At 43.3% G+C, this 27,823-nt stretch overlaps 1 protein-coding gene across 4 annotated transcripts in view; it reads left to right on the plus strand.

Moving 5' to 3' along the window:
- The window catches only part of nebl (nebulette), a 46,642-nt gene that overhangs the window by 15,120 nt on the left and 3,699 nt on the right, over nt 1-27,823 (plus strand). The window contains exons 2-38 of one of the 4 annotated variants that reach the window (XM_057824726.1): nt 28-257; nt 336-404; nt 3,168-3,278; nt 5,204-5,314; nt 5,376-5,486; nt 5,594-5,704; nt 5,769-5,879; nt 5,973-6,080; nt 6,135-6,242; nt 6,342-6,452; nt 6,532-6,642; nt 6,710-6,820; nt 6,886-6,996; nt 7,084-7,182; nt 7,244-7,354; nt 9,001-9,108; nt 11,420-11,530; nt 11,594-11,704; nt 11,775-11,885; nt 11,948-12,058; nt 14,310-14,420; nt 14,560-14,667; nt 16,288-16,395; nt 16,463-16,573; nt 17,016-17,126; nt 17,537-17,647; nt 20,599-20,700; nt 20,876-20,980; nt 21,062-21,157; nt 21,325-21,429; nt 21,646-21,750; nt 24,039-24,146; nt 24,207-24,317; nt 25,539-25,766; nt 25,837-25,941; nt 26,008-26,112; nt 27,707-27,811. The exons of 2 other annotated variants lie outside the window; for them this stretch is intronic. In XM_057824726.1, the coding sequence (XP_057680709.1) occupies nt 28-257; nt 336-404; nt 3,168-3,278; nt 5,204-5,314; nt 5,376-5,486; nt 5,594-5,704; nt 5,769-5,879; nt 5,973-6,080; nt 6,135-6,242; nt 6,342-6,452; nt 6,532-6,642; nt 6,710-6,820; nt 6,886-6,996; nt 7,084-7,182; nt 7,244-7,354; nt 9,001-9,108; nt 11,420-11,530; nt 11,594-11,704; nt 11,775-11,885; nt 11,948-12,058; nt 14,310-14,420; nt 14,560-14,667; nt 16,288-16,395; nt 16,463-16,573; nt 17,016-17,126; nt 17,537-17,647; nt 20,599-20,700; nt 20,876-20,980; nt 21,062-21,157; nt 21,325-21,429; nt 21,646-21,750; nt 24,039-24,146; nt 24,207-24,317; nt 25,539-25,766; nt 25,837-25,941; nt 26,008-26,112; nt 27,707-27,811 (4,211 nt within the window). Of the gene's footprint in view, nt 1-27; nt 258-335; nt 405-3,167; nt 3,279-5,203; nt 5,315-5,375; nt 5,487-5,593; nt 5,705-5,768; nt 5,880-5,972; nt 6,081-6,134; nt 6,243-6,341; nt 6,453-6,531; nt 6,643-6,709; nt 6,821-6,885; nt 6,997-7,083; nt 7,183-7,243; nt 7,355-9,000; nt 9,109-11,053; nt 11,336-11,419; nt 11,531-11,593; nt 11,705-11,774; nt 11,886-11,947; nt 12,059-14,309; nt 14,421-14,559; nt 14,668-16,287; nt 16,396-16,462; nt 16,574-17,015; nt 17,127-17,536; nt 17,648-20,598; nt 20,701-20,875; nt 20,981-21,061; nt 21,158-21,324; nt 21,430-21,645; nt 21,751-24,038; nt 24,147-24,206; nt 24,318-25,538; nt 25,767-25,836; nt 25,942-26,007; nt 26,113-27,706; nt 27,812-27,823 lie in introns of those variants that run through there. One more of the 4 variants, XR_009061658.1, reaches the window with a different exon arrangement.

Raw genomic sequence — 27,823 nt, forward strand, 5'->3', positions numbered from 1 at the left:
AGAAGCTGACAGTCTTTCTTTCTGTAGAAGCAACCATTGTGGAGGGAGAGGAAGTTCTTCAACGGAACATCATGGCAGGTGTGAAGTTGGAGACAGAAGTTGAAGAAACGACCAGAGAAGAGGTCGCAACCACCTTCACGTCTCACCTTGACACGAGTCGCACGGGCCAGTATGACACCGTGGACCTTGAAGAGAACGCACGAACTGAGGGAGCTGAAGTGGCAATGGATGGGAAGGACGACCAGAAAGCAGTTGAGGTGAGAAGGAACGGAGTACGGAGAAGTGATTGTCGATGGACGAGAAGATGTCCCTAACATTTTGGCACGTGCATCCAGGCCCTTGGCGGCAGTCCGGTTCTCCCGGACCCGACGTTCAACAGGCGATGCGGCCTCCTGGCTAGCGAGGTCAGTTCCCCGTCACGACCTCATTGTGAACCCATCGGCTGCCGTTCGCAACAATAGACGTCCAATCCGTTTGGACTGGGAGGGGCCGCTGGTATGGCGTTATATTTGTGCCACTATTCTGAGCAAGCAATAATAGATTTTGCGCACATAAAATAGTATTAGGCAAAAAAAAAAATCTATTTCTTCTCCCGTCCAATTCAACCGATTGGTGTACTTCCACCAGCTCTCTGATTGGTCTGCTTCGTGGCACATTTGTAACTTGTGTGTGCCAAACCGAGCGCGCAGAGACAACAAAAAAGCGAGCGCACTGGTCGAGAGTAATGCTCCAATGATTGATCGTTTAACTTGAGTAATTAATTAGAAAAAAGCTTGGAATCCAATTTTGCTGCTTCGAAGATTCGTTTAGTGTGGCATTGTCATGGTTTGTTTTGAAAGTGTTTGCATTTATTTTTATTGGATACACTGCCCTTTAGTGGCAACAGTGAATATTGCATAACTCATTTAACATGGGTGAATCCAGCTGCTCCCGGTTAAGACCAACATAAGGGAAGGAATCTGACCTTTTAGCCAGATTGCCAGAATCACGCCAGCCGAACCGCCGGACCTGCGCTGGCGCAGCTCCAACGACCCGGGCCAGCGGGACCCCAACATCCCGGCCAAAAGGCCAAACTCCGTGCGTTCACCTTAGTCTTAACCCCTTGTACTGACTCCATTTTGAAAGCTGGAAAAAGGCTTTGAAACACAAGTTGACAATTTATTCAGGTCGACAGCGATCATACAGCAGTCTGAACATAATGAAAATAATTTACTTAATAATGGTAGGGTCTATTCTATCATTACAATATATGGGAAGACAATCTAAATTAGCTATATACCGTATTGGCCCGAACATAAGACGGCCCTGAATATAAGACGATCCCCTCTTTTTCAAGACTCGAGTTTGAAAAAAAGACTTTTTGAACACCAAATTAATTTTTATACAGAAAATAATTACAGTACATCCGAAACAAATGATTTTAACAAATATATTTGAGAGAAAAAGCATGTTATTTTGCCTCATTCAAATCTTAATATCTGAACATTCAAATATGCAAACTAAAGTGCAATCACATTCATAAATGAATGGGTAACACTTTATAATAACTATCCGTTAAATTTACAAAGAAAAGTACAAACATTTGTTGGTTCTGTGACAGATTTTCATAAATGTTTAATATGAACGCCGCCTGCAAAAAGCCTTATCAAAATGCCTTTTCTTTTGAAGTGAATGGCAGTTCTTAACCTGAAACACAATTTTTTTAGAAACATTTCAAGTTTTTGTGTGTAACGTTTGGTATTTCTGTCTTTTTTAACCAATAAAACTTATGACCTTCAACATAAAGTGTATATCGTTTTATTAAGATCCATCAACTAGCATGGGCATTTAGAATGGGGTCAACCATATTGGAACACCCTGTAAATGCTTAACAAACTGTTAACAAATACTTCACAAATCAACAATAAATCATTTATCAACGGTTTACTAATCATCTATTAACTAGTGAAACGGATAGTTATTATAAAGTGTTACCAATGAATGGCTTCTGGTTTTTGAAATGTAACTAAACCAATCTATTGTGATAAAACAACAAAATTGCAATAACTGCATTAACCATCAAAGTGAAGTCTTACTGTAACTCTAGTCTTGAAACAAATCTGAAAAGGGAAAAACATTGCAATAAAATAATGCAAACTGGTTAACTGGAAAAGAGTAGCTGAGATCTGTCATGACAAAACATTATCTTCACAAACATCCTCTGCCAATGATATCTGGCGCCATCTAGCATCGTGAATGGGTATAATGTCTAGACCTCGAATATAAGACGACCCACACTTTTTCAGTCTTATTTCAATGCAAAAAACATATATTCGGGCCAATGCGGTAATTGAACTTTTTAGTCTTCTCTTTTAACCTTCTAATGCAAATAAGGGTGCTTAAAAGTTGGTGCATGGGGACAATTTGAGCATCCTTAGAAGTTGCTAGTGTTATGTCCCCATCGTCCCCTATGCAAACCTACGCCCTTGATTTATTCCATTCTTCAATGGCAGTGAATGAGTTATACTAGTATTGTACCTAAAAATGTTTTTTTTTGTGTATTTTGATTCCAAGTAATTGTTTTTGGTCTCAACTGAAAATGAAAAGGTCCATCTGAGCGATTTACAAATCAAAATTGTCACACAAACGTGGACTGAAGAGCGTGTCTGAAAACGTGTCACGTTGGCGTCTTCCCGCTCGGTGACGGATGAGATGAGATCTACTTAACGTCAAGTCAATACCGTAAACGAGAAAGCCGGCGTTGCCGCTGGCGACCGTCATTCAAAACGGACTAAAAGCGCCGCGAAACGGCAAAGCCTCGGTCGAGACGTGGGAGGCGGGCCGACGCTTCCCGGCTGACTCACGGGCCGCTGAGCCAAATCCCGTCGTGAGTCATCGCGCCGCGAGCTGCCTTATGAAAATACGCGCTTTGCTCTCCTTTACATATTCTCTCGCTTCTTATTAATCCGGGGTGACAAAGTCATCTTTGTCGCGGGAGAGCTGGCATGCGGCGAGGGGCTGCCAGCCTCCCCATTCAAATGGATCGGACGTCTACTAGCGATCAACTCATTGTGGGTCATAACTGCATGCAGTTGCTATAGCGACTTGGCAAACGTGCATGGCAGCAGCGAGTTGTAGAAGCTGAAAAAGTGCGCCTCTGTGTATGTGTGTGTGTGTGTGTGTCACAGGTCAAGTATAGAGAAGAGGCGCAGCAAAACATGCAGAGCAGCTTGTACCATCAGCTGCCCGAAACGCTACACACTCAGATGGCGAAGCGCACGTCAATGCTGCAAAGCCAGGTAACCCTTCAATTGACATCAAAAGAACTGGGGGAAATGCAGAAGTACATGAAAATAACAAAAATATGATGGGAAAATTCAGAATTAAAAAAAAAAAAAAAAAAAAAAAGAGGAGAAAATATAGAAATTAAAACGCTTTTTAAAAATTCAATCAAAAATTCTACCGAGTCCTACAATATTTGACCAAATCACATAATTTACACATCAAAAAGTTCTGGAAGATAAGGGGCATAAAAGTTGTATACAGAGTTCGCCAAAAATTTACGGTTCCCCCAAAATTTGCCAAAAACTGTCCCATTCATTTTTAATGCGATGCCACTGACAGCCATGTATGTCCAAATCTCCCATTCATTTTCAGTGGCAGGAATGTGATTTACCATGACAGACCATTGACATTAAACTGGCGCCCAAGTAAGTTGATGCCTGTGACAGCCATGCACATCCATGCCATTGTAGGCCGTGTACGTCCATTTTTCCCCATTCATTTTCAATGGCAGAAAAACTTTGTGATTGTGATTTTTGTAGCAGGGCTGAGAACCAAAAGTGGTATTTGCCATGTGGCAAAATGTATTTTGCCATGTGCCATTTCTTTTGCCATTTGGCAAAATGGATTTTGCCATGTGGCAATTTTTTTTTGCCATATGGCATTTTTTTGCCATGTGGCAATATTGATTTTGCCATGTGCCATTTCTTTTGCCATGTGGCAACATTGATTTTGCCATGTGCCATTTCCTTTGCCATGTGGCAAAGTGGATTTTGCCATGTGGCATTTTTTTTGCCATTTGGCAACATTGATTTTGACATGTGCCATTTCTTTTGCCAATTGGCAAATTTGATTTTGCCATGTGGCATTTTTTTTTGCAATGGATTTTTCCATGTGGCATTTATTTTGCCATGTGGCGAAATGGATTTTGACATGTGGCAATTTTTGAAGGGTATATGGCATTTTTTGGGGTATATGGCAGTTTTTAAGGCCATGCACGTCCATGCCATTGATGGCCATGCATGTCCAAATTTTCCATTGATGTTCAAAAATCACAGCTACACGTGTTTTTCTGCCTTTTAAAATGAATGGAAAATTTTGACGTGCACAACCGTCAATGGCATAGCCTGACTTGGGTGTCAGTTGAATGTCAGTGTGCTGTAATGTAAAGTGAATGGTCAAAAATCACAGCCACACGTGTTTTTCTGCCATTTAAAATGAATGGAAAATTTGGACATGCATGGCCGTCAATGGCATGGATGTGCATGGCCTGCAAAACTGCCATATACCCCCAAGAAATGCCATATAACCCCCCCAAAAATGCCACAAACCAAAATCAATTTTGCCACATACCAAAAAAAAAAAGCCACACATCAATATCCATTTTGCCTCATGGCAAAAAAAAAATGCCACTTAGCTAAATCAACTTTGCCACATGGCAAATACCACTTTTGGTTCTCGCTGTCTCTCGATTTTTGCCCAAAAACCTACCATTACAGCCTAATGACATTCAACTGGCGCCCAAGTAAGTCGATGCCATTGACAGCCATGCAAAAGGACGTGTCCCCGAAATGTCCCCAAATCAATAGGAAGTCAGTCACCTGTTAGAGATGTATCTACCACAGTAGAGCCCCATCCGAATTTCTCTAGAAATTGCAGTTTCTAGTTATTTTTTTTTATTGTTTTTAATTTGAGGATTTTCTCATTTTTAGCTCTATTTTTTCAATAGAATTTTCTAGATATAATCTTGTTTTTATCAATACTATTTTTTTATGTACTTATGCATTTGTATGTATATTGGTTAACTCTTTAGCTGCCATTGACTTGGCTAGACGTCCATCCATTTTAAGTGGGAGGGTTCGTTCATTCACTGCTCTCTTCCCACTTCAAATGGATTGGACATCAACTAGTGATAAACTCATGGATTTGTTGATTTTCTCAGATCAAATACAAGTCGGCGGGCGAGAAGGAGCTTCGCCGCTCTTTGTACTCGACCCTCCCCGTCACCTTGGAGACGCGTCACGCCAAAGACGCCGCCGAGCTGCTCAGTGAGGTAACCTCCCCTGCGCTACCTTGAGTTAGCGCGAGTTCAAAGTGCGGTTGTCGTCCGGCAGGTGAAGTACAAGTCGAGCGTCAAGAAGGACATGGCCGCCTGCCTGTACTCCACCTTACCTGACACCTCGCAAACCATCTTCAGCAGAGACATGACGGACCTGCAGAGCGAGGTGTGGCTGGAAGAGCTCATCTAGCACCGCTAGCTTAAAGCTAACATATGAGAAACGATCGAAGAAAGATCTCGCGGTCACCGAAAAGCTCCTGTTGTGTTCTTCAGATTAAGTACAAAGAAGACAGCAAGAGAATCCTCTCGCAGAGTTTCTACTCTCAGTTGGACAAAACCACTGAGTCCGAGTTTGCTAAGAGTGTCGCGGAGCTTCAGAGTGAGGTCAGAACGGCAGTCTGTGTTCTTAATTACGGCCGCCGTGATGTTTCGATCATTGCACCTGCAGGTGAAGTACAAAGAAGACGCCCAGAAGGAGATGTCCTCCTCTTTGTTCTCCAAACTGCCTGAGACACTCCACACACGGCGGGCCAAGGAGCTTACGGCGCTCCAGAGTCAGGTAACCTCACGCTGAATTTGAGCTCCAGACAAGTTTCTGAACAATTATGTTCAAATATCAAAGCCGATTTTTGTCCATTTTCCAAACATGCAGGTGAAATACAAAGAAGGTAACAAAGATACGTCCTCAGCACTCTACCACCTCCTGCCGGAGACGCCGGAGACTCAGTTTGCCAAACACGTCTCGGAGATCCAAAGCCAGGTCAGGCCTCTTCCGTCTTTTCGTGGCAGTTCCTCACATCTGCTCTCTTTGCAGAACAACTACAAGAGTGACCAAGAGGACTTGTCCGCCTCATTGTACTCGCTGATGCCAGAAACGGCGGACACCCAGTTTGCCAAAGACATGGCCGACACGCACAGCCCGGTGAGTTGGTCATGAAGGTCGAGTCCTGAAGTCCAGAAGTGGAGGAGACTTAAAATTGTCAGCCAATAGAAAGCCGTCTCATCTTTGTGTGCGTTTTAGGCTAAGTACAAGCAGGAAGCCAAGCAGCAGGCAGCGTCATCTTTGTACGCCAAACTGCCCGAAACGCTGGAGACCAAACACGCCAAAGAAGCTGCCGCACTCCAGAGTCAAGTCAGTCCCTTTTCTTTTTTTAAATCTCTTTCCGGAATTCTCATTGGACGCGAGCGCTCCTGTTATTGCGGTGGCACAGATAGAGTACCGAGCGGAGGGCAAGAAGCAGATGACGTCGTCGCTGTACTCGCAGCTTCCCGACACTTCCGAGACGCAGCTGGCCCGGGAGGTGGCGCTGATCCAGAGCCAGGTGAAGCGCCGTTTGGTTCTTTCCGTTGTGAGGGATGACCCGAGTTAGCTTCTTTGTTTTTGTTCAGAACAAGTACAAAGAAAGCGGCAAAAAAGCGCAGTCCGTCAGCTTGTACTCGCAGCTACCGGAGACCAACGACATCCTGCTTGCCAAAAGTTTGTCCGAGATCCAGAGCGAGGTACCGGGCGGCGACGGTTTCTACTTTTGCCCTCGGAAATGTCAGGGTTAACTCGTGCGTTCCAGAACAAATACAAGGAGGCGGGCCGGGAACAACTGTCCGACTGTCTATTCTCTAAGATGCCCGACACTCTGGAGACTCGTCACGCTAAAGACGTGTCACGACTTCAGAGTCAGGTCAGCAGCCCGCCCTGCAAGTAAATCAGATCAAAATTATTTATATATCCCTGGCAATCCAATCCAGAACTTCTCTTCTGGTTTTAGGTGGGCTACAAGCAGGAGATGGGCAAAACGTTCTACCACCAGATGCCTGAAGCCACTCACACCGCATCGGCCAAACAGCTCACTGAATTGTACAGTCAGGTGAGCAGTACGCACACAATCACACCCACACACCGAAGTAAACATGTACTCTGTTTTGCAGGTGAAGTACAAAGAAAACGGGAAGAGAGAGATGAGCAAGAACTTGTACTCGCTCCTTCCCGAGACTCCCGAGATGCACTTTGCCGAACATGTGTCGGAGATTCAGAGCCAGGTGAGGAGCCTGAACAGGCCACACGACCGATATGACACCTACAGTGGTATGAAAATGTATCTGAACTTTTTGGAATTTCTCACATTTCTGCATAAAATCACCATCAAATGTGATCTGATCTTTGTCAAAATCACACAGATGAAAAAACAATGTATGCTTTAACTAAAACCACCCAAACATTTATAGGTTTTCATATTTTAATGAGGATAGCATGGAAACAATGAGAAAACGGGGGAAAATAAGAAAGTGAACCCTCTGCCTAAGGAGACTTATAGAGCAATTGAAACCATTTTGTTTACCAAACAATTTAAGTCAGGTGTGTGGCCAATCACTGATAGGTGGTTAAAAGCTGCCATGCCCACTATAAAACACACACCTAGGAAGAATGAGAAGAATTGTCTGATGTGTGCGTCATGGCTCAGTCAAAAGAGCTGTCTGAAGACCTGCGATCAAGGATTTTTGATTTGTATATAGCTGGGAAAGGATACAAAACCATCTCTAAAAGTCATCAATCGACAGTCAGAGAAGATGTCTACAAATGGAGAGAGTTTGGCACTGTTGCTTCTCTCCCAAGGAGTGTCCGTCCACCAAGATGACGCCAAGAGTTCCGCGCAGAATATTCAGAGAGGTAAAAAAAGAACCCGAGAGTGTCTGCTAAAGACTTACAGAAATCACTGTCACAGTCCAATATATCTGTGCACACATCAACTATATGTAAAAGTATGGCCAAGAATGGTGTTCATCAGAGGACTCCACGGAGGAAGCCACTGCTGTCTAAAAAAAACCCCAAAAAAACATTGTCATTAAAAAGGCACTTGGACACTCCACAGAAGTTTTGGCAAAAATTTTGTGGACTGATGAAACTAAAGTTGAATTGTTTGGGAGGAACACGCAACGTCATGTGTGGAGGAAAAATGGAACATCAACACCTCATCCCCACTGTGAAGCATGGAGGAGGGAGCATCATGATTTGGGGCTGTTTTGCTACCTCGTGGCATGGACAACTTACAATCATTAATGAAAGAATGAATTCAAAAGTTTATCAGGATGTTTTGCTGGAAAACCTGAGGCCGTCTGTCAGACAGTTTAAGCTGGATGCTGCAACAAGACAATGATCCAAAACACAGAAGTAAATCAACTTCAGAATGGTTTCAGAAGAACAAAATACACGTTCTGGAGTGACCAAGTCAAAGTTCAGACTTCAACCCCATTGAGATGCTATGGCATGACCCAAAGATGGCGATTCATGCCAGACATTCCAGGAATCTGACTGAACCACAGCAGTTTTGTAGAGAAGAATGGGCCAAGATTAGTCCTGATCGATGTGCCAGACTGATCTGCAGCTACAGGAAGCGTCTGGTTGAAGTTATTGCTGCCAAAGGGGGGGGGCACAAAATATTAAATGTGATATTCACTTACTTATTTTCCCCCCTTTTGTCATTGTTTGCATGCTATCCTCATTAAAATATGAAAACCTATAAATGTTTGGCTGGTTTTAGTTCAAGCAGATACTGTATTTTCATCTGTGTGATTTTAACATAGATCAGATTACATTTGATGGTGATTTTATGCAGAAATGTGAGAAATTCCAAAAAGTTCACATACTTTATCATACCACTGTATGGTTGTGATGCTGATGTGTGCAGAAGACGTACCAGAAAGACAAAGAAGAACTGTCCAACTCGTTGTTCTCCATCCTGCCTGAAACTATGGACACTCGCTTTGTGAAGGACATGGCAGATACTCACAGTCAGGTCAGTTTTTTTTCAGGGTTTCTGGGGGGGTCTTAAAAGCATTGAATTTATGAATTGGGAAATGATACCTTAAAACGTCTTGAAAAAGTCTTGAATTTCCATATCTGGGTATTAAAATGTAGGATGTATGTAACTTCTCCGTGTCTGATTTCTTCTCAAAGTGTCATTCGTCATTTTGATTGAATAACGCAACAAATTCTAAAGAAATAAATGGGGTGGAGGAGCCAGTTATTGCGAACGCAATGTAGCCTGAAGGAATCTGACCTTTTAGCCAGATTGCCGGAATTACGCTAACCGAACCGCCGGACCCGCGCTGACGCAGATCCAATGACCCGGGCCGGCAAGATGCAGACGACCCGGCCAAAAGGCAAAACTCTGCAAGTTCACCTAAGGCTTAACCGCTTGTACTGAATCCATTTTGAAAGCTGAAAAAAAGTCTTCGAAGCACAAGTTGACAGTTTATTCAGGTCGACAGTAATCAAACGGCAAGGTGAAACAGAAACAAATTCAGGCGAGGAGGCAGACTTGTTCCAAGGTCACCGTATCACAAGTCAACAAAAGGTTCCTGAGAAAAATGGCAACGATTAGTTAAACATTCGTCCTTTTTTAAGTCTCTCGCGGGGCGGGCTGTGGGCAGAAAAAGGGTGTGTTTGGGCGCTGTTATGATTATTGTCTGTTTGTGGATTGGACAGGAGGATTTTGGAGTTCCTGTTGTCAGGGCAACAAGGGTTGTGGATTTTGCCACCTCAGGGTAAAAGGGGCTCTTGGAGTCTTATCAGTTGTGTTATCAGTCAGATGTCTGGTGTTCTCCGGTATTCCTTGTGTTGGGACAGGGCGTCCCGTCATTTGTTCTGGACTGTCCGGGAGAACTGATTGCAAGAGTTAGTGGAGCAGACGTGGGCTTGTCAGCGTCAATCTTGCTCAGTCAGTTGCATAACGCACACGTTGGGCTTCCGTGATAAGAAGGCGTCATGTATCTCTTACGCCCTATATTCTGCTTGTTTTCCTTAAACCATGGTATAAGTGCTATCTATTTGATATTGGGTGTGTTAGAGTAATACAAACAGTCGTTTGGTAAATACGAGGAAAGATACTATTCCCTGGTTGGTTATATTAAGTGTGTTAGAATAATGCAAACAGTTAGACAGCGCCTACGAGAAAAGGTATTATCTCCTTCAATATGCAAAAAAAAAAAAGAGAGATTCAGCTGGGTACAATGGGCACGAAGGCACTAGACTACCATGCTAAATCGTCCAAGCAAATAAGCTCCATGAGAGGAAAAAAACAAACTCCCTCCATTGCTGGCGTTTTTCAATCTGCTTGTTTAAGTCAGCCAGCTGCTCACGAGCCTGAAGAGACAGAAGCTAAAGCCAGCCAGCAAGCTGCTAATGTAAGCGAAGCAACAGCAGCTAACACTAGCCAGCTAGCTGCTAGTGCTATATCCCAGCTACGATTGCAAGTGGATTTGCGAGAGTGGATCTACGCACATTGTTTAGGTCCACAGCGACCATAAAAGCAGAGATGTTGTGGTTGCCCGAGAGTTTAAGATGACGCCCGCCACGCTAAATGCTAATGCTAATAAGAATCCCTTTACTTAGCCTGTGATCTGTGGTCTGTGTATGCGCTGTGGTGGTGTCGTGTAAGTAACCTATTCAATTCACTGCATTCTCACATCTTGCACACATTCCAAATTTCCAATTTCTGAGAAATAAATGAACACAAATTCACGGATTTTGTTTTTATTGGTCGATATGGCTGAGAAATAGGTAGCCTATTACGTTTGTTAAAAATGGTCTTAATTAGGGCTTTAAAAGTCTTAAATTTAACTTGAGGAAACCTGTAGGAACCCTGATTTTTGCATTTTCCTCGTTAACTCATTTCGTGTTTCAATCAAAGTCATTGACATTAAAATGAATTTTCTGATTTCTTGACCCATTTTTCAAAGATTGTGCGATGAATGTCAACGCATCTGCCATTGACTGAGTGGCTGCCATTGATGGCGCTGAACATCCAATCCATTTGAACTGGGAGGGCATTCATGTTCACTTTCCCATTTTGGCTTATTTTACTGCCTCATGTCTACTCACACGTCAGTGACAATTCTATTCTGGTGGCTTTATCTGTACACGAGGATTCCTTTCCTCACTTCTGTGTCGCTAAATGACCTCATGGTGCATCAAGTGACCCTCGGACGAGCATTAGCACTCTGTTTCTGTACTCCTAAAAGGTCATTTCCTTTCTTGCTATTGGCTAATTGTCGATTGTATTGAATTTGTCCAGAATTTAGATATCTTTTTTTTTTTTTTTGCAGGTGAAGTACAAGGAGGCGGCAAAGAAGGAGGCCAGCGGCGCTCTCTACCATCAGCTACCCGAGACTGCCGAGACGCTTCACGCCAAAGAGGTTTCTCGGCTGCAGAGTCAAGTGAGGGTTCGTCGTACAAAAAATAAAACAAAAGACATCGGTGACGTCGCGCTCACTCCGCAGAATGAGTACAAGCAGAGCGGTAAAGAAGCCGCCACGTCCAGCCTGTACGCTCTGCTGCCGCGGACGGCCGAGACGACGCGCGCCGCCAAAGTATCGGAGATGCTGAGCGAGGCGAGCGAGCGCACGCGTGACACCGAGGAGCGTGAGTCCGAAGTGGCTTAAAAGTGTGTTGCCGTTGCAGTTTAAGTACAAGGAGCAGAGCGTCAAGAGTCACGCCCGCAGCGCCTACAGTCAACTGGCCGACACCGCAGAGACGCGACTGGCCAGGGCTCTCTCGTGGATGATCAGCGAGGTGAGGGAGATGTCGCCCGCTTATTCGCGCTTCCCGTTCACCAATCCCGAGCGTTTCCGCAGACCAAGTACAAGGAGGCCGGCAGGAAGGAGGCGGCCGACTGCCTTTACCGCCGATTGGCGGAGACCCCGCAGACGCGACACGCCAGGGAGGCCACGCGACTGCAAAGTCAGGTACAACAGCACTTTCATCTAGATTACCCAGTTTGTTTTTGACTACAGATGCGTCGAAAATTCATGGCTAGAATGTGAATAAAAATATGGTTTCAATTAGTGATGCCACATTTTTTGGGAAAAAAAAAAAAAATCCAAACTTTTGTTTAAATACTAAATTATTGTTGGAATTTGACCTTCTAGCCGGATTGCTGGAATCACGCCAGCCGAACCGCCGGAACCACACTAGCACACTTCCAACGACCCGGGCCACTAACAACCCGACCAAAAGGCCAAACGCGTTCACCTTAGGCAAGGTTCGTACTGCAGGGGTCAATGCACAATTCAGAATTTTTTGTCATGTTTTTTGGCCTTTCAGACTGCCTTTGTCCATTGAGACCGTTCAAGTATCACGCACGTGCACTAACTCACAGTCCAACACACACTGAGCAAACTGACCCGTATGCGCAGAAGCATTAGAACAAATGCTGGCTCAATGTCATTCTAGGGTGATCATAATTTGATTTTCAAATAGAGGACACAAATAATCACTATTTGGTCTTATATTCAGCGTTTATATGGCTTGATAGCATGCATGCACTGTGCGTGCATAACGCACACACTTGCGGACAGTTTGCCGCGACTCTCAGCCGTGTTAGCAATCTTGAAATATTGCTTACTTGGAGCACAGAAAGAAAATTGGGCATTCTCAGGCTTAATTACCGGTACTCAGTGGGGCCTGCCTCTTTGACATTTTGAGAAGTGATTTTCTCGTGTCCGCCGCAAATACAGTGGTCAGCCATCGGTACGCAAAAGCGTATGGAATCCGTTGAGTGCCCGCGCGTTTGTCTACGTCCAGTACGCATGCGGACCACTTCTGTGCACCCCTGCTTATATGTCTGTTCACTGTCTTATCTAGGAGGCGGCACTAGGCTGCCCTCTGGGTTTCTTCACTTTTTGTTACGCAAATATAAACGCTATGCGCTCAGAGGTCCGACACGCATCTTCTTGGGGGCCAATCGTGGCTGTCGGGAATGTATGTCGCGGCCGGCCGTTTTTTCTTTTCTTTCATCGATAAATGTACAGTCTGTATTTTCCTTTTGTTCCTGAACTGTGTGTCGTCATCTCCTGTTCGTTAAGAGAATGAAAGAACCTGTAAAAAAGGATTTTTTCCTCCCTTCAAATGGCGTCACGGACAGGATTCTTGAAGTGGGAGAGGCGACACAGAATTCAGAGAATTCAAGCCTCTTTGGTGACAGACGGTGGTGAAAATATACTGACTGTGCCAACAAGGATCGAATTTCAATTAACTAACGTAGGGTAATTGCGAGCGCATCCTCTCGTGTTTAAAAAAAAAGGGAGCGGCTTGACAGCGCTAAGTTAATTGTTTGTTTCCTTTTGTTCCTGAATTGTGTGTCGTCATCTCCTGTTCGTTAAGAGAATTAAAGAACCTGTAAAAAGGAAAAATTGACTCTTTTCCTTCACAAGTCGATAGCAATTAGACAGCTAGGCAAAAATGGCAAACAGACCCAGACGAAAAGGAAGGCTGGATCCAGGGTCAACAATTAACAGGTCAACAAAAGATTCCCGAGAGAAGACAGCGGCTAACTAAAGTGATCAGTCTTTTGAAGGCTTTTGTGGGGCGGGTTATGGGCAAGAAGATGGGTGTTGTTCAGGTGTTGTTTAGGGTAATTGTCTGTTGCGGATTGGGCAGGAGAATTCGTGCATGACCGTTGTCAGGGCAACGAGAGTGGAGGATTTTTCTCCAACGGGTTCCTCCGTTATCAGATGTTCCTTGTTGGAGGAGAGGAAGTCCTTCCATTGTTGGTTACCAGAAGAGCTGATGATGGGATTTGGTGGTCAAATTTGGGCTTGTTAGATGGCTTGGTCCATCACCTGCTTGTCTCGCTCTGTCAGCTCTATGACGCGCACGTTGGGTCTCTCCTCAGCACGATTCAGGGTCGGCTTCCGTAGTCAGCTGGCATCCTCTTGTAGTTGTTATTTCCTTTATCGGCTTGTTGCCTTAGCGCTGCAAATTCCAATCACTCCAACTCCAACCAGTCATACTTCAAATATATTCTCCTTGTTTTGGATTTAAATGCTATTTTTTTTATATTGGGTGTGTCAGAGTAATACAAACAGTCCAAACGGGTAAAGATGCTATTTCCTTCATTGCATACTCACTTAAATATAAAGTCATTTCTATCATGGCTTAGTCAGACACTGCTTAACTCACTGGCTTCTATTTTTGACCTGTGACCTCTTTCGCCAGGTTCTGTACAAGTTGGAAGCTTTGAAGGCAAAAGGCAGCAGTCTGTACTCTCAACTTCCCATCACACGCCAGATTGAGTTGGCCAAAGCAGTCACGGAGATCCAGAGTGAGGTAACAAACACATGACACCAGAACAAAAACACTCTAAATCAATGGAGCGTCCCAGTCATTGTGCCCTAAGGCGTGTCCGACATACATTCGACTGCACAATAAACACAATGCGATGTACTGACGCGTGCGTGTATGTTAGAATAAATACAAGACGGGAGGTGGAGAGGAAAGCGGCAGCGCCTTTCACAAGATGGCCAGCACCAACCAGACGGAGTTCGTCAAGCGCTTGACCGACATTCAGAGTCAGGTGAGCTAGTAGGAAATCTCCTATCACCACATTTCCAAATAATTGGTGAAAAATGAAACTTCAATTATGACTGATCTCTTCACCCACACCCTTTATTTTTGAATTGACATTAAGATGACCTGCGACTAATTTTCAGAGTGTAAAGTATTACTTTTTTGCTTTGAACCTTGCCGCTTCATGTCCAGTGTGACTTATACATTAGCAAATACCGTTTTCTTATCAAATTTTGTGGATATGTCTTCTAGTCAGGTGCCTTATATTCCAAAAATGATTGTGAATAATATTGATATTGGAACAAATTTTGTTGTCTTTGTGCTATTTTCAATTGTCGTGCTTGCATTACTCGCGTACGGTTGGCAGGGGGAGCCAATTTGTGGTTGTTTGGAGCCTATTTGGTGGTACTACATTGTAAAATGGCATACGGAAAGCCATCGATATAGCAAGTCAGCGCTAATTGGGCACCATCTGCAATGGGTTTATTTATGGCAATAATAATGATAGACATTGAAGGACTCTGACTTTCTAGCCAGACCGCCGGAATCGCACCAGCCGAACCGTCGGACCCGCCAACGACACGAGCCGGTGAGACCCCGACAATCCGGCCAGAAGGCCAAACTCCACGCGTTTACCTTAGTCTTAACCCTTTCTACTGACTACATTTTGAAAGGTTTAAAGAAGGCTCACCGAAAACAAGGTGACAATTTATTCAGTTTGACAGCGATCAAAACGGCAAGGCGAAACAGAAACACTCAGGTGGGAAGGCAAGGCCACCCTATCACATGTCAACAAAACGCTCCCGAGAAAAATGACAACGCTTAGTTAAACATTCAGTCTGTTGAAGGCGCTTGCAGTTCAGGCTGTGGGCAAGAAGAAGGAAGTGTTGGGGATTATTGTCTGTTTGTGGACTGGACAGGAGGATTTGGGAGTTACTGTTGTCCGGGCAACGAGGGTTGGGGATTTTGCCACTTCAGCGTCAAAGGGGCTCTTGGAGTCTTGTCGGTCGTGTTATCAGTTGGATATCGGGCGTTCTCCGGTGTTCCTTGTGTTGGGACAGATCGTACCGCCATTTGTTCTGGACTGTCCGGGAGAACTGATTGCGAGAGTTGTTGCGTCAGTTGCATGACGCACACAATGGGCTTCCATGATTAGAAGGCGTCATGTGTCTCTTATGCCCTATATTCTGCTTGTTTTTCTTAAACTATGGTATAAGTGCTATTTATTTTATATTGGGTGTGTTAGAGTAGTAATACAAAAAGTCAATAGGAGAAACGATAATATTCCCTGATTGATTATATTAAGTGTGTTAGAGTAAGGCAAACAGTTAGACGGTGCCTATGATAAAAAGGTACTATCTCCTTCAACCTGTAAAGTTTTTCGATCATTTTGACGATGTACGGCACGAGTCCAATCCAATATCAGTCCTGTGTTCTCTTGTTCACTCATTTATATGCCATTGACGGGGCTGGACGTCCAACCCCTTTGAAGTGGGAGGGTTAACAGCGAATGAGCAAATGTATGTTCGCTGCCACCCTCCCAGTTCAAATGGATTGGACATGTCATAGTGATGGGAGGGAGGGTGCATGTGGAAGAAAAAATATGTTTTTTTTGGTGTGTTTTCAGAGCAAGTACCGGATGGACAAAGCCGACCTGTCCGCACCGCTGTTCTCGTCGCTCGCTGAGACTCTTGACACGCGCTTGGCAAAGGACGCGATGGACTTGTTCAGCCAGGTGACGTCGGACGCTTCCAGGCGCGGCTGGCCGGGATGTCGCGTTGACGTTGTGGTCTTTTTGTCAGCATCATTACAAGGACGCCAGTAAAAAGGAGATGGCCAACAGTTTGTACTCGCTGCTGCCTCACACCAAAGAAACGCAGCATGCTAAACAACAGAGTCAGCTACACAGCCAGGTACAGTCTGCTAGCTTCATGCTATTGCTAATTAGCATTTTTTAATAGAGCTTTCAGTGCCATTGTTAATGATAGACTTTCAGTCATGAAAAGAAAACAATTTATTTTCAAATCTATTTGTAAAATGTTGATATTTTTAATCATGTAGGGAAAAGGGAGAAAGAAATTGAAATTCATCTTAGGAGAGTTAGTTTTTAATTATTCAAGTGTAATTGTTATGGTGCCTGGAGGATGTGACCCAAAAGCGCAGCAACGAGGAGTCAGAGATGACAAGGAGCCCGAGGGCGTGTTTATTCAACAAAGAAAAAAATTAATCTTTTTTTTTTTAATCTGTTTTAAAATGTGTACATTTGTAATGCGTTTTTAATTTTAAAAATGCAGCGAATTTTAAGCTAATTTATATTCAGTTACTATGTTAAGTCCACCTATTTGTCTTTTTCAGAAGTTGTACAGGGAGGAGGGCAAGAAGGAAGCCGCCTGCAGTTTGTACGCCCAAATGCCTCAAACCATCGAGACCGTTTTGGCCAAAGAGCTCAGCAGGAATCAGAGCGACGTGAGTGCCGGCACGCTAATGCTAACGCAGCTTCAAAACACACCGGGCTTGATCTAGACGGCTTTGTGTCTTGGTCTTTATATTCGTTGACCCAATGGAGGAAGGATAACTGGAGCGTAAAGTCATTTCACTTATGTTGGTCAACCCTTAGAGATATTGAACTCATTTGGCTGACGTTGACAGCGCGAGATGGCCGATCCATTTTTTTGTGGGAGGGGCAAACGACACAACATTCATTCGTTTTACGTAAATTTACTATGTCAATTTTACTTTTGTGAAAAACATGAAGTTGATGCACATGGTATAGGATACTGTCGACAACTCCTACACCCCAAAAAAAATGAAGAACTGGCGGAAATTCATATGGAAATTCATAAGAAAATATACAGTATAATCTTTTGTTTGTGTAGAAATTCTACAAGGAGAAGTACAATCATGAGAAAGGCAAGTCGGACTACGCCAATATGAAGACGCTACCAGAAGTGGAGCACGCCATGGACGTGAACAAGAAGCAGAGCGACGTAAGTGCCAGCGCACGCCCAGAACTTGATAATGGGCACCACTTGCTCTTTAAAAAATAAGGACATACACTGCTGGCCAAAAGTATTGGCACCCCTGCAATTCGTTCAGATAATGCTCAATTTCTCCCAGAAAATGATTAGAATTACAAATACATTGGTGGTAATATCTTCATTTATTTTGCTTGCAATTAAAAAACACAAAAGAGAATGGGAAAAAAATCAAATCATTGTCATTTTACACAAAACTCCAAAAATGGGCCGGACAAAAGTATTGGCACCCTCAGCCTAATACTTTATAGCACAACTTTTAGACAAAATAAGTGTTGGGTCTAAAACTCGTTCTTTAACTTAGTTATTTACCCAAGGCAAGCTGACAAAAGGCAGGGCATAAAGTGAGACAGAGTCAGAGAGACAGGTTGGGAGAGCCAGGAGACAGAGTTCCGCGACCAATGTCTCATCGAAGTCTCTCTCCGAGTTCCCCCGCCCTGCTAACTTTTATTGAGGGCTTGTTGATGGGCAGAATACAGTTACAAGACTGTTGTCCAACGTGGCAGTTTCCATCGGGCAAGTTCCTTATTCTAGTCATTGACTGAACAGTCACACTCTTGATTGAATTAACAGTCACACTCTTGAGCTGGCAGGATATCTTTGTTTTGAACACACATTTGCACTCAAAGTACTGTAGCTTGGTGGAAAAGTACTGAGACGTTGTGTGATGAATCAACATATGTGTGTGTATCTATTTATCAGCAGAATGTGAGCAATTGCCGGTAATAAAAATATAAGCACATGATTATCGGCTAAAACTGTATTCTTCATAATAGCTTGGGAGTGCGCGTATAATAGCTGTGGGAGAGCAAACTGGCATAATATATTTGGCATACAACTTATCTTACAATAACTGCGAACAAACACTTCCAATATCCATCAAAGAGTTTCTTACAATGCTCTGCTGGAATTTTAGACCATTCTTCTTTGGCCAACTGCTCCAGGTCTCTGAGATTTGAAGATCTCTCCACAGGTGTTCACATGGGATTCAGGTCTGGACTCACTTTAGAGGTCTTCAGTGCTTTCTCTCAAACCATTTTCTAGTGCTTTTTGAAGTGTGTTTTGGGTCATTGTCCTGCTGGAAGACCCATGACCTCTGAGGGAGACCCAGCGTTCTCACACATTATGCTTCAAAATTTGTTGGTAGTCTTCTGACTTCATAATGCCATGCAAACTTGGCCGTGAATGAACACCTAAAGCGCTGTCACCCAGTTGTAATTTTGAAAGACGACCAGAGACAAGCTGGCAGATTGTAAGTCCATCTAACAAGAGACTCCAGTTCCTTTAACAGATGTTTATTGGTCATCAACACGCCGTAGAATTAAAGTTCAGACATACCAAATAAGGAAACGCATCTATATTAAACACTGTAAATGTTAGCATTGCTACATTGAGGCTAATGGGGGAAAAAAAAAAAAAAAACTACTTTAGCCTGCTATAAAACATTACAGTCTTCTCCAAAACGCAAACTTGCAGTTAAAAGGTGATACTGCAAACATGAAAAATCGCTGGTTAACAGCATTTGCAAAAGATGAAAAAAAAAAATGAAAAAAAACGATTACTGACACCACATGCAATGACAAAAAGAGCATTTTTTGCAGAGTGTAAAGCTTACTGTTACCCGATTTAGTGAATGCACTTCCGGTGAACATTTCAAAATAAAAGCATGTCATGTTCGTCATATAAATAACGACTTCTGGAGTTGCTCCCACATACTTCAGAATTCAGATTCTCCACTAAGAATAACTTTAAAACGACACCCTTTATGACAAATCTGATTGGCAATGAATAATTAGTATGCTACTGTTATACATAGTTGTTTACTATAATATTGAATCATGTTGGAAAGGCGAAGTCAGTGTTCTGAATCTGTTTATATTCCATTCTTTTACAGTAGTTCATGCTATCAGCATTTGACCTCATTTGTTTGTGATTTATTGTTGTTATTTACGTGTTTATTTGTACTTTAAGAAAGAATATAAGTGTTCCAAACTGTTTTTGTGAATTTATAAGCGTCATCAAAAATTTCATTGCTAAATTAGTTAAAAAGAAAAAAAAAAGGGGGGTGGGTGATTTGTCGACTAATTGTAAAAATAGTCGGCTGACTAATCGGGAGAAAATTAATCGTTTGGGACAGCCCTAGTTGTACAGTGTACCGAAACATACTTCCTCCACACCCTTCTCACCTTTTTAACCCCTGACCCTTTTTCATGCCTAGCTTTACACTTATTGATGACCCTGCGCATGGTAGACACAGGAACATTCAGGTCTTTGGACATGGACTTTTATCCTTGAGATTGCCCATGCATCCTTACAATTTTGCTTCTCAAGTCCTCAGACAGTTCTTTGGTCTTTTCTTTTCTCCATGCTCAATGTGGTACACACAAGGACACGGGACATAGGTTGAGTCAACTTTAATCCATTTTAACTAGCTGCAAGTGTGATTTAGTGATTGCCACCACCTATTATGTGCCACAGGTAAGTAACAGGTGCTGTTAATTACACAAATCAGAGAAACAGCACATGATTTTTCAAAGGGTGCCAATACTTTTGTCCGCCCCATTTTATGATTTTAATTTTTTTTTCCCATTGTCTTTTGTTTTTGTTTTTTTTTTCTCATTGCAAGCAAAATAAATGAAAATATTACTACCAAGGCATTTGTAATTGCAATCATTTTCTGGGAGCAACTGCGCATTATCTGACAGAATTGCAGGGGTGCCAATATTTTTGGCCAGGAGTGTATAATTGGAAATGAATACAATTTGACTGATTACATTTTCAAAGACGCATTTCATGATTTATTGAATGAAGAATATATTTGCTTCATTTCGGCGCTTCTCTTGTGTCGAGGAACTACGTCGAAGTGCGTTGAGGATGTTCATACGGGTCTGCGCCCTTCTCAGGTCGGCTACAGGAAGGGGAAGGAGGAGCTTCACCGCTACAGCTCCACGGCCGACAGAGCGGACATGGTCAACGCCGCCAACGCTGCCAAACTGGCCAGCCAGGTCCGCGCTAGCGCTCGCTTCGTCTCCGTGACGACAGCTCCGGAACAAATTGTGTCGAGCGCGTTACATAACACCAACAGCAGTTTGCACTTTTGCTGTTTAAATCTATTATAAATGCCCGCCATGAATAATTTCTTCATGTTTGACATGGTTTTTGAGTGCGAAACTCCCGCAGGCGGCATACAGGAGTGATGTCAAGCAGCCGCTCGTGGGTGACGCTTCTCTTCCGGCGCGCTCGGACATTTGTCACGCTAAAGAAGTTTCCAAACTGGCCAGCCGGGTATCGCACACCGTTGCCGACGCCGTCACCAACAATTAAAAAAAAATATATATATATTTTTTTTTAAATGTTTTCTCTCAGGTGGAGTACAAACAGGCGCTCGGGCGACCTCGCTACAACCCGCTGGATTGCGTGTCCTTCAAACAGCAGCAAGCGGCGGCGGCGCTCGCCAGCCAGGTGAGGTGACGCAATGTTTAGCGCGCTCGTAACCATGGAAACGTTGGGATGGAGGAGGATGAAAAGCTGGAGAAGTTGAAGAGGGCCACACGCGTTTGCTGCTTCCTTCGCCCACGCCAGCGCTAATATTACAAGGAAAAATAGATCACCATTTTCTTGTGGATCAGGTCAAGTATAAGAGCAACCAGAAGCAGAACGCCGAAGATTCTTTTGACCTGCCCAACCTCCTGCAGCTAGAACACGCGTTGCACGCCAGCATACTGCAAAGTCATGTACGTACAATGAAGTCGTTCGTCTCCATTGACAACAGACTTCCAATCCATTTCGACAGTAGTTATGAATGAACTCGCCTCAAAAATGATTCACTCAGTCAAAATGTATTGGACAGATATTGCTGTTAATGGCAGCCGATTTCTTATATTTTAAAAAGCACAGTAAATATCGTTTGTACAAAAATGAACCACACTGTTATCATTATACCACGTCAGGTGGAATACAAGAAGAGGCACGGGCAAAACAAGACTCAATTCCACCTCGCCCTGGACACGGCGGAACAGCGCCACCACAAGGAGAACTTGGTTCTACACAGCCAGGTCTCACTCAGGCACATACAAATGACACTACATTTAACCAGGGATGGAAAGAGTGCCTCACCATAGATTTCATAATTAGGGCTGTCGAACGATTAAAAATGTATTTTTAATCGAGTTCATTACAGCTTAGAAAATAATTAATCGCAATTCAAACCATCTCTAAAATATGCCATATTTTTCTGTCAATTATTATTGGAATGGAAAGATAAGACACAAGACGGATATATGCATTCAACATACAGTACATAAGTACTATATTAGTTTATTATAACAATAAATCGACAAGATGGCATTAACATTATTAACATTCTCTTAAAGTGACCCATGGATAGAAAGACGTGTAGTTCTTAAAAGATAAATCCTAGTACAAGTTATAGAAATTTTATATTAAAACCCCTCTTAATGGTTTCGTTTTATTAAAATTTGTAAAATTTTCAATCAAAAAATAAACTAATAGCTCGCCGTTGTTGTCAATAATTACACCTCTTACTCAGGGTGCTGAAAGCCATAAAATCAGTTGGAACCAAGCGCCAGCAGAGGGCGCCAAACACCAAAAAAACAAGTAACAAGCGGACATTACACTCTGCTGTCATTTTAATCTGTTTGAGCGGGGCATGTGCGTTAATTGCGTCAAATATTTTAATGTGATTAATTTTAAAAAATAATTACCGCCCGTTAACCTGATAATTTTGACAGCCCTATTCATAATATATTGACGTGACATGGGGCGCATGGCCGATCCGTAAGGGGCCTCTTTTCAAAAACTTCAAATATTTTGAAAACCAAAGCTGCTACCGACGTAAGACCAAAGCAGGCACCTGCCTTAGCCATATTTGAGTCTCCATGAACAGCGGCACCAAAAAATTCAGTTGTTCCCTTATCAAATCTTGATGAATTATTTTTTATTTAAGTACAACAAAACTTGAAATGGCTATAAATCTCTCAATTTTTACACTAGATACACAAAAATCACCAAATGTAGAGTTAATCACCTATATTTTCAGGATCAATAGCAACATTTAACATATCATATACGTTTTTGCCCAAAATAGCAATTTAAATGTATATCAGTAGCTAATAAATCACTCAATTTTCACATTAGAAACTTAATACTTGATGAAAACATACAGAATCAATTATAAATAATTTATAAATGGATTATTAATAAATTCTATATGCAATCACAACTTTTTATAGAATTGAATAGCCCTTTATTGTCATTATACAGTTGTATAGCATCAACAAAAGGTTCCTGAGAAAAAAATGACCACGATTAGTTAAACATTCAGTCTTTTGAAGGCTCTCGCGGGGCGGGCTGTGGGCAGGAAGAAGGGTGTGTTTGGGATTATTGTCTGTTTGTGGACTGGACAGGAGGATTCGGGAGTTACTGTTGTCTGGGGATCGAGGGTTGTGGATGTTGCCCCCTAAGCGTAAGAGATATTAATCTCAATGAGACTGCCTGAAGTATAGTTAGTTATATACTGTAGTTGTAGTGAACGAGGCTAGCGGCCGCCTGATGCAAACGGAGCTTTTCTGGTGAAAATTCTTGTGTATAAATGCTTAAATCCCCAAATTCTTCATAGATATGGACATAGAACAGTCTCGAGTTTTGGTTAAAAGCAAAAAAAACTGCAGTTAGCATTTATTTTACATAAATATGTCAAAGAACGATGTTAGTCTCTCAGCTCTTTCTTGTGATAAGGGGGCTGCCACAATGGCTTTTTCAGTTGAAAATTCTTGTGAATAAATGCTTAAATCCCTAAATTCTTTATAGATGTGGACGTCGATTCTTCGTTAAAGGCAAAAAAACGTGCAATGTGCATTTACTTTATGTAAATTTGTCGAACAATGATGCTAGTCCGTAGCAGTTGATTTCTCCCATTAATTGTTTTCACAACGTTTCAAAACGCATGCATGGTACGAAAAATATAATAATTACCTTAAATCCTCCAGCAAATCACTCCTGAGACAATTCTTCCTGTTTTTATGTGGTACAGCTTTTGTACTTTTTCTAATCTTAAATCAGGCGTTGGATCACTGCATGTGTTGACTCTGCGACCGACTGCGAATAACTGAAGCGGACTGTAGGGCGGCCCTCAACTTAAAGGCGTTGCGCAGTGAAGGTGGAATCCGATCCGTCAATCATTATGAAGTCTATGCGAAAGTTGATGGCTGACCCATTTGAAGCGGGAGGGTGGCAGTGACTGAATGTTCATTGGCTGCCAACCCTCCCGCTATAAAGGGATTGGACGGCTAGCACGCTTAGCCTTGTTTTGCGTCATTTGCAGGTCAAGTACCGGCAAGACTACGAAAAGAACAAAGGTCGCACCAGTATGGAGTTTGCGGACACGCAAACGTACAAAGTGCAGAAGGAGGCGCAGAAGATGCAAAGCCAGGTAAGTCCTCTCGCCACTCGCCTGTTCGCTACCCTTTGGATCGAACGTCTGTATTTCCAGAGGGAGTACAAGCGTGACTATGAGGAGCACATGAAGGGAAAAGCCTTGGTGGAGGTGGAGCAGACGCCGGAGTATCTGACGGCTCGTCAAGCGACCAATCTTCTCAACGAGGTGACAGTATTTCTTCCGGGGTTGTCAGAAATATTCGATTATTCATGGGGTGAATTTGATTTTACACGACATGAAGGATATTTTTTGGAGTATCGATATTCGGTTGAAAATTGGAGTCATTTCAGTTGACCATTTGCGGGGCATTGCTCCCACCTGCTGGTCAGAATAATTCAATGCATCTATTTTTTTGTTACAGTAGTTTGGTTCAATCACTTACACATTGCCGTGTCAAGCGGTAGCATTGACAGTCGTGAATGCGTTTCCGCTTCGGAAATATATGTAAGTATTTTATATTTACTATAACATATGGATGTGCGATAAATGTTTACTTCTGTGGTGAAAGGTCATATGTACAGAACTTCATACGTTGTGTTATAGAAGCCAGCCAATGCTTTAGTAGCTCAAGCTAGTGTGCTATGCTATACATATAATAGTTGTGTATACACGTAAGTGTATTGTGCAGTTTGTTGTATATTGAGGATTGAATATGTGTATTTTTCTGTTGTACTTTGACAATATTAAGACGAGTGTCTTCCCATAAAAGCAAGAAAAGACCAAGCCTTGTGGTTTATGGTTTTTTGCTCATGTCATTTTGAAAAATCTGATGAGATCAAAGGCAAATCTATGTTGAATCCACCACTAGTATTTTTTTCTTTAAACCTCCAGGTGTTCAAAAACTCAGGTTATACATTTAAAAAATTCTATATTTATTATCGGTTATTGATATCGGTATCGGCTTTGAGGGGCAGGAAGTTATCTGTTTCAAAAAATAGATATTGTGCACCCCTAGTTTATGGATTGGACAGGAGGATTCGGGAGTTACTGTTGTCAGGGCAACGAGGGTTGTGGATGTTGTCCCCTAAGCGTCAAAGGGGCTCTTGGAGTCTTGTCAGTCGTGTTATCAGTTGGATATCGGGCATTCTACGGTATTCCTTGTGTTGGGACAGGGCGTCCCGCCATTTGTACTGGACTCTCCGCGAGAACTGATTGCGAGAGTTGGTGGTGCAGACGTGTGCTTGTCAGCGTCAATCTTGCTCAGTCAGTTGCATGACGCACACGTTGGGCTTCCGTGATAAGAAGGCGTCATGTATCTCTTATGCCCTATATTCTGCTTGGTTTCGTTAAGCTATGGTATAAGTGCTATTTATTTTATATTGGGTGTGTTCGAGTAATACAAACAGTAAATACAAGAAACGATACTATTCATGCATGTTTGTGTAGAAGGAGTACAGGAAGGACCTGGAACAGGAAGTGAAGGGGCGGGGCTTATCCGGCCTGGGCTTAGAGGACACGCCTGAGCTGCTCAGGGTCAAGCAAGCCAATCGCATCCTCAACCAGAAGGAGTACCGCAAAGATTTGCGAACGGAGGTGCTGGGTAAAGGAATGCAGCTCAGCCCCGACGTTCTAGAGGTCCGGCGGGCCAAGAGGGCGTCACAAATCCAGAGTCAGGTAAGCGCGCACCGCCCCATTTCCACCCGCCCAACCTGACGTCACGTCACGGAATTTGTTGGCGTCGCAGAGCTCCTACAAGCAGACGGAGCATCTCAAGGAGAACTCGTACGGAACCATCACCGACACTCCGGAACTTGTGCACGCCTCCTACCTCAAAGACGTCTACAGTCAGGTGAGGGATGTTCCGTCCATCTGTCCGTCAGCAGTGTTATTTCGTTCTATCTGCGCGTTCTTCCAGAGGAAGTACAAAGACGACGCAGAGCGCACGAGAGGTCGCTACGGCGCACTGCCGCTCACACCGGAGATGGAACGGGTGAAAGCCAATCAAAGAAATGTCAGCTCGGTGAGGTCACGCCCAAATGGGAACTGGAGATTAAGTCCTTAAAGTGTCTGTGACAGTAAAAACTATGTTTATTTTGATATTTCACACGGTATTTTATTCTTCTGAATAAAATGGAACGCTTGGATGTGTGTGGAAGCAATCGATTAATATATTCAAGTTTTTGAATCCCGAGCCTATGAAAATGACTGACTTCCTGGATTGAGGAGGAATGTGAATGCAACGTTACCCGGGTCAGCATCTCAAAATACAGCATTGCTTTATAGCATGCAGATGGACTGTGGATTCAGCTAATTTTGTGGATTAATTGGTTTATTCTTCGCATCGCGCCAGCCAAATGTGCTGCAGGGTTTTGTTGCTGCACCAGGGAGAGGTGTGTGAGTCTTTATGGGTTTCAAAAAGTTCCCGTTCACTGCGAGATTGTCCAAAACAACTCCGACAACTGTGGGACCATTGGACTTACGAGGAAGTGAGTAAACATCGTGTTTTATATGATGTCAAATACCGGGATCATGGCACACGTTTTAATAAGCAGGTGGCTTGCATTTTGTGGCTTACAATGCTCCTTGTCCACCGAGAAGGCCACTCTGCCAACGACCGGCGGCTTGTCGCATACCCCTCTCGGTCCTCTTCGCGTGTCTGTCGGGAGTTCGCTATACTCGGCTTCTACTCGAGCGGTTCTCCATATCGTACAGAGTTCCAGCCCTCTCTGCCCTCTTCATGTGCCCAGCAATGGACCATGATCCTCGGGTTACGCGCTCCTCCGACGTTGGCCAGTTTGCGCGGCGGTCATTCTCCAGCTTCTTCCCCGGCAACGAGCACTCCTGCCCGCAGCGGGGGAAAGACTAGCTGTAACTTGCTCGTCGCCGGGGGGTTGCCGATCGGTGAATACAAAAGACAACCCCGCCGCCGTGTGATATGATCTGGGGTGGTTTTGTGCGATTTTTCATTTTCGGAAGGCGATAAGACTTGGAAACACCGCTCGGTTCGTGTTAGCATGTCGGCTAGCTGTCACGCCTCCTCCACGTCTCCAAAGCCGGGGCAGGGAAATGACAAAAGCCGGACTAACTCCGGTGGCATAAAAGGTCGTTCGGGAAGTGCAAGAAGTCGTACCCTGTCCTGCCGTACGGAATAAATGCATTTTCAATATTTCATATTCCATTTAGCACAAGACTGTTATTTGTCATTTATTTAGCAATTGGGGAAAATACTTAGATAAAAAGAATATCCTGTAAAAATATTGGAATAGAGAGATTGAGACAATGAATTATGATGGTCTCATTTTTGTCTCATTTTCCTCATTCTGAATCTTCCCCCTCAATGGGCTGAATTCTAAATCAGATGAAATCGTGACCCTGCTGACGTCATCCTCCAGCTGGGGACGCTAGAGCGCTGTAATTACACGAGGGGCTAAACAGCAGATTAAAAGACTAATTTCTAGTTATCTGCGCTTTGTTAAATTGTTGTATATAGTGAAATTGTCTAAAATATGTTTCTAATTCACATAATAACGCTATTTAAGATTTATTTAAGCTCTCACAGGCACTTTTTTTTTTGCTAGGTGGACTTTTTTTTCTGACCCTCTGTCGCCCCCTAGATGCACTACTGCTGGGATTCCAAGCTAATGAGAGGGCTGATTTCATCCGTCACCGACACGCCGGAAATTGTCCTCGCTAGAGAGAACGCCAAGAAAATCAGTGATGTAAACGCACAC

This window comes from Corythoichthys intestinalis, chromosome 20 (genome assembly GCF_030265065.1).
Source record: "Corythoichthys intestinalis isolate RoL2023-P3 chromosome 20, ASM3026506v1, whole genome shotgun sequence".
NCBI classification, from domain to species: Eukaryota; Metazoa; Chordata; class Actinopteri; order Syngnathiformes; family Syngnathidae; genus Corythoichthys; species Corythoichthys intestinalis.